The sequence below is a fragment of the Nestor notabilis genome, unplaced genomic scaffold, assembly GCF_000696875.1.
Source record: "Nestor notabilis isolate BGI_N333 unplaced genomic scaffold, ASM69687v1 scaffold2168, whole genome shotgun sequence".
Classification (NCBI taxonomy): domain Eukaryota; kingdom Metazoa; phylum Chordata; class Aves; order Psittaciformes; family Psittacidae; genus Nestor; species Nestor notabilis.
This window is the reverse complement of record NW_009940427.1, coordinates 198797-210664: the sequence shown is the minus strand read 5'-3', so window position 1 is coordinate 210664 and position 11868 is coordinate 198797. Positions and strand designations below refer to the sequence as shown.

The window sequence follows — 11868 nt, the reverse complement described above, 5'->3', positions numbered from 1 at the left end:
TGGCTGTCCGATTTCCAACTGTACAAGGAGCCCTTGCCTTTGGAGTCCTTGTCAATATCCACATTCTCGGTTCTTTCAGTATGAAAGCTCAGGCTTTTCAGTTTTTCCATCCCCTCCACTTCAGAAAGCAGGCAGGAGGTGTCAATGCCAGCAGTCGTTAGAAGCAGGGGTGGCTCAGTGTTAGTTTAGAAGTGAGTTTTTAAAAGCAAGGAAATCTCTAAGCTATCTATCTATGAGTCGGATTCCCCACCTGGTTTTCAGCAGCTTGCTCTGAGCACAGTGAAACACATATGGCATGAGCAGTGGTTTCTCTTCACTGTGTGAGTCCCAATCATTTGTAAACACATTATTGTCTCTCCTGAGCTCTGACACAAAGGAATTTGGAATTTGATATATGCCTACTCAGTACGACACCCTCCAACGGCGGCTCCTGAAGCCATTGGCTCTCGGGACCACGTGAGCAGTGAAAATCATGTCATTGCCCACACGCTGGCCAATAGTCCAGCCAGCGATCCCCCCCCGCCACAAGCTACCCAACACTAACACGTCACTTAGTTTGATTTACATAGGGTTGTCCTACCACTGCTTGCCAGGTTAATTTAAGAAGGCTTATGCTATGGAGTTGAAGGACGGGGGCATCTGCTATGTTCCCATGCCTTTTCTTCCCTGCTGCTGTTCTCCACCTTCTCACTAAGCCCATTCTGGAAGACAAGGCAGGAGGGCTGCTCTGGCCCGTTTTCCCAAACCCGCTAGGCTTTGATCTGGGAGGAGGGAGGAGCAATTAGCAACCTAGAAACAGAGCTCTAGGGCTTGGGCTTATCATGGAAATGGTAACTCCACTCTCTGGAGTAACTTCAGACTGCTAAAACATATTTTTCATCTATAGCCATTTGCATCTCATCTGGTGTTCTGCTAACATCAGAGGATCTACCACACTTCCCAGGTGCCAATAATGCAGCAACTTAAGTAAGCTCTACCTGGGATCTCTTCCACTCACGCACCAGCAGTATTACATGTCAAATATTAATGCAGTAGTATTTTTCCTGATGAGGAAAGTGAGGCAAAAAGCAGGAAAGTGACATGACATACAGGAAGTGTGAGTTAAAAAGACAAGAATAGAATATAGCCACATGGACAGTCCCCACTTTTCACTGCGTGGGAACTGGGAAGAGTATGGATAAGTTTAAAATACCAAGCAGAAGAATAAACGTGTTTCTCTCACAGTCAGGTTAATGTTCTTCCTGCTTTTAATGTGAAACTCACTCTGCCTCAAAAGAGAGCAATAAGAAATCAGTGAAAATGAATGGAAACATCTCACATTGTACCAAATAAAGTTCTATGGAAAGAGAAATAAGACTTTAGGCTTTTTGTTCCTTTGGGTATGACTTGACATAAACCAGCCATTCCCCCTACCTTTCAGAAGCCACATTTACTACTTACCTTCATAAAAAAGTAGTATTTCCATCTTTCATCAGCCATATCCTCAGACATACAATGAAATGGAGTGAATGAACAAACAGTGCCCTGTGCACGTGGCTCTGGCTTGAGACTACTATTTTCTAAAACAGACCAAAATTCAAAGGAACACGGGCTTCAGACAATTAGAGGGTGAACTAACTGTGGTGAAGCACAGGTGTAGTTACATGCAGGAAATCAGAAAAAGAGTTGGCAGGTAGTTTTCACAGCTAACAAATCCAGGCAGATCTTTGCAAAACTAATGACCACGAGTATTGGGCAAAAGTTTACAAATGCACCCTACTGTCCTTTGGCACTTTTACAAGTAAAACATGGGAATTATTTTCTACTTGCATATCAGACTAAGATTACTAACCTCGAATAGTTCTGCTACGAGGGTAGCTGTGCCAGAGCTCTCTGGATTACTTAAAGGTCTTAAGAATAGTCTTTTGAGGAGAGGGGTCAATATAATTTTGTGATGAGCAAATCCAACAGGTTCTATAACTGAGATAGCCAATGATCATACAATATGGTTGGCTACTAATTCTTTCGTCACTTTAAGTAGATAGCTTATCAGGCAGACCTGGGATTTTGCCAAGTGAATTTGATTTTGGCAACTAAACTACCAATGAAATGGGTTGCTAAGATCAGCCCCTGAGAAGGTGACAGGAATTACTGGATGGAAATACTGAAATCGAAAGGCTTAGCATTAGAAGAACTGTCAGGGAGAAAAAAGACAAGTCTGGCAGCTATTTAGACCAATTCTACCTTTCTGTTTCACTTCATACTGAACTCAAGGTGAACTGACTTGATCATGAGATGGCTACTTTCATGTTCAGATACATGTCCACACTCACTCCTTTCCCAGGAAGATACCTCCTCTAGGATGGCAGTGCAGGAGGGAAAAAGGAACGGTTCGCTTATGCCCGTTTAAATAATGTCACCAATTTCCAGTTGAAGGCGAACGTATTTCATGGTACCGGTATTCGTGCTGAATAAAGAATGGCCACGAGAGGGCACACTCCAAAGGCTTTTTGCTCCACACAAGACAACCTTCCTGCAAGCTCCTATTTTACCTAATAAGATCCTGAATCCCAGAGATCCTTATGCTTATCTAGCTTCTCTGAGTGGAGCTCTTTTCTCTCTTCTAGTTTATTTAAAAGGCAAAGATTCACTAGAGTGGGATACTGCAAGTAAAACAACGCAGGAAGGAAATAGGCGAAGGCAAAAGGGAAAAAGATAAACTGATGGATGCTACAAGCTCTGGAAATCTAGAGAGATCAGAAATTATCATTATTATTTTTTACAAGATACTGAGAAATGTGACCATGAATCATCATCTGAGCTGATTTTCTCACATCTTTTTTTAATGCTGTCTCCTCAGCTTTTAGAAAACAAGCCTATTTCCCCTTGATTTTTTTTTCCCCTTTGGCATACTATATCAAAGATTTCAAGTTTAGCAAATGAAAGCAAGTTAATTCCAGAAGAAGAAAACCATTGTGTATTAATCTGTTTCATTGTACCAAAATGTGACAAATGAGGGAGGCTGGCTGGTTTGAGAACAACTTGAGAACACAAAGATGAATCTGAGAAGATGGGAACCAGTCTAGATACCTGAGAGACAGAAAGTACTGCATGTACCCGTCTCTGTGTGCAGTCATGCACACAGGTTCTTATGCACATGCAGTTGGAAATATGAATATGGATTTGCGTGCATGTGTGTATAAGCACATGTATATCTATGCGAAGACATGCTTGTATACCCACATAGCTGTACCTGTACCATTGTAACACGAATAGATTCCTGCAGGTAAGTGTGAGCATTCATGTGCTCTCCTGTGTGCAGGATTTATCTACACTGCAGATGTGTAAATGATTCATGCTGAGGAGTTCTTATACCTAGATATGTCTATATAGGTATGAAAAGGTGATCCCATTTAATGCCACAGAGCTTTGCAGGATTGATTTAGGACTGAAACTTAGTCTACCGGAAGCAATTGGAAGTTCTGTTATCCATTTCACTGGGCTTGGGATTTGGGCCTTACTGCACAGAAATTGAATATTTTAATGAAAACAGACTGGCAGTTTCTGATCCACTTAATTGTAGGATTTCCAACAAATTACTAGAAGTATGTACTAAAAAAAAAATAAAAATAAAATTACTCTGTCTTTTATGAAAGACAAAGACTTGATATTGTCTTTACCTTGAAATATATTATTGGTACAAGTGACCCTAAATTTTGCTTGAGCAATTTTAGACGTAAATGCAAAAATCAAGTAACAAAAAACTTCAACCAAACAAACACCTTTTTTGTTTCTAAATATTTAAAGCCTTGTGGGGGGAAGGGCTTTCAATTTGGAAAGAACTCAAGGCTGGGGATGTAAAGTGCTTCCCTCCTAACAGAATAGCAGAGGAGAGTCAAGGTTCACCAGAACTGAATTATTTCACATTCTGAATGACCTTGTCAATGCCGCTTTGGGTTAACTTTTCAAGAAAAGGTATTTAAATAAGGTTGCTGCTGCTTTTCCCCCCTACGAATGCTTGGGGAATAGTTCTTTTTCCTGGTTTTCTTTTTTGGTTTATTTTTTCTTGCAACAAAAATCTCCTTTTGCTGGCAGCAAAGGCCATGTGAATGTGAAGATAAAGTGTTTGGAATTCGTGTCATAATTGCTCCTCCCGTTGTAAGAGGCACCAGTCAGGCAGTCAGGGAGCAGGAACGAAAGCACACAACCTGGATGACCAGTCACATATGTGGGGCGATGAATAGTTAGAAGAAATCTCTTGCCAATGATCCATAGGCTGAAATGCATTCACAGAAATGGCCACTGTCTAATCATGGTAATAACACATTAGTAATAATCAGTCTGCCTAGGGGATAATTGCCAGACGATAACAGTGCTAAATTCACTGAATAAATTCTATGCCATGAACAATTCATCTAACTCTAGTGGTCACTCATTAGTAAACATTTTGAGCAATTATCTCTCAATAACCATGCTCTTCTCTTCACTCTCTTTAGAGGAACCTTTCTAGTAACCTATTTTTTTCTGTCTCCTGGGGAACGGAAATGAGAAGTGAAGAGAAGGATGCTTTTGAATGTAATTACAGATTGGCACGCAGTACAAATTCCCCCAAATCTAAACATAGGCAGTAGTAAAGTTAGCAACTAAAAAAGGAAAAAAAAAGCTTGCTTTGTATGGAAAAACAGTTCACTTACAGTATAATGTAAAAACGGTTTAAAATTAAGCACCGGCGAAGCATGGAAATTTAAAGTAACAGCACCTTCTTACACAGAGAGCATTTTTCAAAGGAAAATTCAAATACTGCCTATTAAGAGAAATTAAGAATAAGTCACGTTATAATGTTAGAAAGGATAATCACTTTCATTATGAAAAAACCAGATTTAATCTTTTAACAGCATATGGTTAAAAAAAGCAATTTTAAGTATCTTAGCATTTTACCCCCCCAAAAGATCTTAATCGTAGGGTTTAGACCCTACCTATTCTACAAATACAGCTTGAACTAGCAGGGCTCAATCTTGAATCCTGCTGCAAATTGTAGCCCAGCACAAGCTATGTGAGCCCACCACGAGCTACCGTGCGCCGGGCTGCCCTCAGCAGCCTGCAAGGGCTCTGCCAGTCCCTCCATGCCCATCACCAAGTGCCACTTGGCAGCCCTGAGCAGCCCCTTCCAGAGGCAGAGAGGAGGTACCTGTGCAAGCTCCCCTCTGCTTGCATAGTCAGGTTTCTCTCCTAAAAAGGTGTGTGAGCACCACTGAAGAGAAAAACAGATACAAGCAAACTCTCATGCTATATGTATGATGCTACACTTTCTTTCCATTCAGTAACTCCTTCCATTAAACCTTTTACCATATATGCATTACTTCTTAGAGCTTGTATTTTTAACCATTTCTCAAAGCATTTACTGGTGTCACTTGCGCTTCTAGACTGCTCCCCTGGCGTCACAGCTCTGTTCCTGGAAGGGACTTTGCTCAGCAATAAAGCAGAGAGGTGCCCTCTCCAAGGCTTTGGGAAGGGGAGATGAGGAAAAGCAATCAAAGGGGGGACAAAGTAATCCCTTGTCTCCTTTTCAGATGCTTTCTGCTACGATAACAATCTGTGCTGTTGACATTGCCGCTTATACGAGCATGGAAGTGATGAAGGCATTACCACTGTTGGGCTGTGGGTCTTTCCGCAGGAGTCAGGCAGGAGGAGCAGGATGATTAGAAATGGAAAAAGACCCTTGCAAATCAGCTGTGGCAGATGAAAAGGCAGGACAAGAGGATAAGCAAAGTGTAATTACGGAAGTGATACCATCCCCGACTTTCAGGAAGGTCTCCTCTTTACTTTCAGTTAGATGAACAGTATATATTTCCAAAGCTTTGAACCTGGTCATTAACTCAGACCAAAAAGGAAAGACTGCTAAATCCCCGAGCAATATTTGGAGAAAATGAAATACAGTGATTTTTTTTTTTTTTTTTTGTCTCAGAACACTTGAGGAATTTATTTTATTGTAGCACCACACCTTTTGGAAATAAAGATCCTGTTATAAAGTAAATGTGTAATCAAAATAAGCCAGATCCAGAGATCTCAATTCAGCTTTAGCACAGGCCAAGCTCTGATTTCAAAATGAGCTTGTCTGAGCATAGCGACCTCGTAAAGACTGCAGGATTCATACCATTTGTGCTGTGTGATCGTAACAAACTAGTTGTGAATGTGGAGAGAATTCAGAAAAGCTTCGTTTTTTTCCTAATGTGAAAGCATGCTTTTTATCCCCAACTTTGCACCATTTCCAGTCTCCTTCTAAAAAGATCTGTGAAAGGGAAAGGTTTTTTTTAGTTACTATAAAACCTTTTATTAGCTATGCAGGTTTGAGGACTCAGGATTTTGTTTTGTCCAGAAATATTAGGCTTATATAAGCTTCCTGCATCTTTTTTCTTTAGAATCTGAATCAACCATTCGTGAGTGAAGATGTAGCTAACCACATCCAGAGAGGCTGTTATTATAGCTAACAACCTACAGGGAAGCTGTTATCCCTGTATAAGGACATGTCTTACACTACCTTGCTCAAGCTCACTTCCCTCAAGTGAAGAAATAAAAGCAAGTACTTAGGTACTTTCACCCTACTGTTCTAATATTCTTAGTAATGAAGAAGAATTCAACCTTCACACATACAGGAGCAGATGAAAAACTGATGAAGAGAGCTGTTGAGGTCCTGTTTCTTTCGTGTAATATCTGTCAAAAACACTGGTTGCATTGCTGCCCTTCTGTCCAGTGCATATCTGTTGGAGGTATGTCACTCCGTAACTATTTTCAACTCCCATTAGCATGGAAATAACAGAATGTGAAATATCATGCATTAGCACTTACCAGCATTAGGTTATTCTGTAATGCAGGGCTGTGTGGTTTTTCTTTTCTGTAAGGTGGGCCTTATAGCTACTTGTCCAGGTCTGCACACCCCAGCTGCTTTCTTCAGAGCACAACTGGGCCAGTTACCCATGTTCATGCCCAGCACAGCCTACATGCTCATGCACAGGATCCCTCCTAGTGCCAGAACTGCTGTCTGTGCCCAGCTTGGTACCTCAAGAACACAGAGTAAGTTTTGCACTTCCCAGCAATATAGGCTTGCTCCCTGCACCAGTTCATGAGCAACGGGGAAAGACAGCAGCTGGGAAGAGGCTGCTGGTGCCAGAAAACACTTTCTGCAGCATGGTCTAAACCATCTTCTTTTTTGTTTTCTTGGGTAGGGACAGCAAGCAGAAGGGGTTGGATAGAGAGTGTTGGAGGTTGCAACCCAGTCCTGGCAGGTGACCTGCCTTCAGGTTCCCTTCAAGCCCAGCCCCCCCTCAGAAAGGGTTTAGTTGGTCTAAGGGATAAGCTGAAATTAGAAGCTTGCTTTAGAAGAGAGAGTTTGGGAGAACGAAGCCACTGGCTGCATGGATGATCCTTGCAGGCTTTTAGAAGTACCCATTCTCATACACAACATCTGTATGTTCTTTATAACATCCGTATGCCCAGGGCAACCAGCCACTTGGACCAAAGGATGTCATTGTACATCTCATGCTCTGAAACCTGGGCTGGAGTGGGATTAACGCTTTTTACCTGCCTTCTGCTCCAACACAGTTGGTAGCTTTGCCATGGTTTAATTTCCAGAATGGAAATGTTAGCTGGTAAGAGCTGACCAATGAACTCTCAGTCACTACTGAATTAAGCTTATTTAAAGAAATAATAGAAAACCAGTAACTCCACCATGCCTCACAGAACTGGTCAGCTTGCTCTGTCTTTTCTATAAGCCACTTCCTTTTCTATATGCCATTTCATTTTCTAAGGCACAGTCCCACTGGTTCATATAGCTCCCTGAGAAATTAATGTAACTCACTTTGGAGACTGGCATCAGCAAAGCCTGTGAGAAGCAGTTAACACAAACCATGTGTTCCCCCTATCTCAGTGACAGTTAAAGTCTACCATTTCACACTTTCTCTTAGAGGGAAAACAAAAACAAAACGCTGTGCCCTTTGGCCACTGTAATTCAGAGACGTCTGTCTCTTTGACCTGGGAATGCCACCAGGGAAAGCTGAATGTGTCAGTGCCAGTACTTCACAGAGAAGGAAAGCAACAGGTACCTCCAGGGCAGCACTGCCTACTGCCTTTAGAAACCAGGAACTCTTTAATTTGCAAGTGAACACAGGATAGATGTCTCTTGTGATTTTGATCCACTTCTGTCTCACCTGAGAGTGGGGGAGCACAGAGATGGTCAGGGAGCCTGTACTAGTGGAGTTAGTGACAACGGGAAGCAAGGAGGAGAGCCTTGCTGCCATGAGAGCAATTTGTCCTGTGTGTGTCCAACCACATTATTTTAGATCACCATTTGCCCTTTTTTGGGTGCAAAGTTCTGGTTTCCTGACAAGCAGAACCACTGCACCAGCGAATCAGATCAACAACCATGGGCAGCTCAAGAATAATATCAGTGACAGATTGATAATAATGAATACTGTTTCTGTCTCACTAGGGCCAGATATCTTTAAATCTCAAATCTGTGACCCCAGTCCATCCTGGCCTCCATGCTGAGAAAGAACAAAAGATGCCAACATGGCTTTTTCTTTTGTCAAGAATATAGAAAAGTACCTCTCTTAAATTAAAAACAAGTAAAATACCACCACCACCTGCCAGCTAATTCATTCTCTCTTAACTTTTTCATGCTCTAGTGATCAAATCGTTAAACAGCCCTCATTATTCATTCCAACTTCTGCCAGGGATATGAGCTCTGTATCAGAGAAACACCTCCTCACCATCATAATCATCATCATGACATCTCAGCAAGTTGATACAATTATGCCAGAGAACCATCCCTATAATTATACAGTTCTTTAGCTCATTTCTCAGTGTATTCACCATTACTATAATCACAGCGAGTACAGTGTGTTAAATTAAGAACAGGATCTACAGCTGACATCTCACAGGATGAAGAGTCTGCCTGCTGCAATTCTGCAATTCTTTACAATATAACTCTGCAAACCTCTCAAAGCTGAGGCTCATATTTTAATATTTCTTTGCTTTTGAAACAATTGAGGTTTACAATTCATTTTAAGATGCATATGAAGAATGGCATTTTACAGAGGGAGAAAGTCCAGACCTCATTCCCACATCATTTCTAAAGAAGTGTCAGGACTGGAACTCACTCCCTAACCTGAGCTATTAGGCGCAGATTTGTATGTGCACAGTACATATAGTCATGTACCAACAGATACATGTTGTCATAAAAGCATTGCTACCTTTCAGCCAACAGGATCACAAAGACAGCGTAGGCAAATGCACACTTAGCAGCTACTGTTGCTAATTTGCCATGAGATGCTTTACATAAATGGCTATACCATTACTATAAAAAAATGCTTTGGTTAAAATATGATACTGGAAAACAACAGGAAAATAAATACTTTTCTAAACAGAGAATTTTCACAAAGGACAAAATGAGGAGAGGATGAGGTGAAGGAAGGTTAGAACAGAAGCATATTAAAAATTTAAAGAGCCATGTAGGAAACCTAGGGAACTTCATGTCTGTGGCGACAAGTAAGAGAATTCTCTTTTACAGAATGAAAGCAGACATACTAACAAGTTCTCCCTGTCTATTTCCATTTAACAAATCAGGCTCAGCCAAGAAAATGTTGCACTTTGAGATTTCCAAGGAAGGCAGTGAATTATCGGTGGTGGAACATGCTGAAGTGTGGCTCTTCCTGAAGGTCTCCAAGGCCAACCGGAGCAGGACAAAAGTCACCATCCGCCTGTTTCAACAGCAGCGGCAGCTAAAAGGCAACCCTGACGAAGCAGAAGATATGGAGGACGGGGGGCTGAAAGGTGAAAAGAGTGAGACTCTGATTTCGGAAAAGGCAGTGGACACCCGTAAGAGCACTTGGCACATTTTTCCTGTATCCAGCAGCGTCCAGAGACTCCTGGACCAAGGCAAGAGCTCTTTGGATGTGCGGATTGCCTGTGACCTGTGCCAAGAGACTGGGGCCAGCCTGGTGCTATTGGGCAAGAAGAAGAAAAAGGAAGATGATGGGGAAGGGAAAGAAAAGGAAGCTGGAGAATTCACAGGAGAAGAGGAGAAGGAGCAATCGCATCGGCCCTTCCTGATGATGCTTGCCCGGCACTCAGAGGACCGCCAGCACAGGAGGCGGAGACGAGGCCTGGAGTGTGATGGCAAAGTCAACATCTGCTGCAAGAAGCAGTTCTTTGTCAGCTTCAAAGACATAGGATGGAGTGACTGGATCATTGCACCTACAGGTTACCACGCCAACTACTGTGAAGGAGAGTGCCCCAGCCATATAGCAGGCACATCTGGTTCATCGTTATCTTTCCACTCCACCGTCATCAACCATTACCGCATGCGGGGCCACAGCCCCTTTGCCAACCTCAAGTCGTGTTGCGTGCCCACCAAGCTGCGGCCCATGTCCATGCTCTACTATGATGATGGTCAGAACATCATTAAGAAAGACATACAGAATATGATTGTGGAGGAGTGTGGCTGTTCATAGACGCACATGTGTGCAAGACCCTTCTCATTAAGTTGAGAAGAAAACGTATCAAAAGCCCAAGAAGAGGAAAGACATGGTAAAACCTTTTTTGAATTAAACTGAAATCGGAAATAAAAGCAAAAAGAGAGAGAGAAAACAAACAAAAAAATGACTTGTGGAGGATCAGAAGAGACTGCAGCTATAAAAAGGAAGAAAGCTTCATGAACCTGGGCTTGAATGAGATAACGTCTGAATGGCGGTATGGGTTGGGGGTTTCCCCTTCCTTTCAGTATGCTCCTTATCTTATTACATAGTATACTAAATATTAGTTATTACTAAGGGAGTTCTGTTCCCTCCCTTAGTTACCCATCAGTTCAAGCCCGTGGTAGCAGCTCATCTAACCTGCAGCAATTTGGACTAAGTCCAATTAAATTCCTTGAAAAGCCATGTGTATGAACACTACATTCACTGGCACTTTCCCCCCAGATTTACCGAGGAACTGAGTAGGTGCGTAGTGTTTGTGTGTATATACATATGGCTATGTACTTACATACATATCTCTATACATGCAGACACTATACACACGCCTATACTTAACATTGGTAAAGGGACAATATTGTGCAGGTGTACACACCTTCATCTTCTGCACTACATTTATAAAAAAGAAAAAAAAAAGAAAGAAAAAAGGAAAAAAGAAAAATGGAAGAAAAAACAGAATAATAAAAAAAAAGAACGAATGAAAGAATAAAAGTTACATTTTGTAAAGGTGCTTACAACATTAGAACTATGCAACCTAGTTGGTTTGAAACTGTTTACCTGCGAGAGAAAGAAAGAAAAAAAAACACAAAAAAAAACAAACCAGAGAGACTTTTTTTTTTAATGGAAGTAACTTGTTTTAAAAAAAAAAATTCTTCAGTGAGAGATACTTGAAAGGAACATGTTTGTCCAGTTACTGGAGCCAAACATTTCTATATTTTGTAAAAAAAGAAATTTTTAATCGTTTACTATTTGCACTACAATGGTGTCTGACCTGTCTAATCCTTATTTAACAAATATTTGCAAGGGAGGGTGGTTGGGTATGGGAGGGGTTGAGAGCTGCACTTATTGTGAGCTATACAAGAACTGCTACAGCACACAAAATAGCTATTTTTATTATTATAATAATTATTATTATTTTGTACCTTAAAATGAATAGACACATACACCAAAGACATTTGTGCAAGCCTCTAAAAAGTCTCTTTGTGGTTGGTACCATTCACCCGTAATAAGTTAGGGTTTGAATTAAGGGTCAGTGGGTTGATTACATTCAGGCTAGAATATCTGTTAACCATTTAAATTCAAATAGTGCCCTCAACAGAAAATTGCCATTTGAAGTAAGCCCAGAAAAGCCCTGGGATTTGGA

At 41.4% G+C, this 11868-nt stretch overlaps 1 protein-coding gene across 1 annotated transcript in view; it reads left to right on the top strand.

Moving 5' to 3' along the window:
* INHBA (inhibin, beta A) overlaps window positions 1-10593 on the top strand; it is a 15139-nt gene extending 4546 nt beyond the window's left edge. Inside the window, exon 3 of the mRNA XM_010020330.1 lies at window positions 9601-10593. Coding sequence (XP_010018632.1) covers window positions 9601-10487 — 887 coding nt within the window. The 3' untranslated portion in view covers window positions 10488-10593. The remainder of the gene's footprint in view (window positions 1-9600) is intronic.
* Window positions 10594-11868: the final 1275 nt, after the last annotated feature.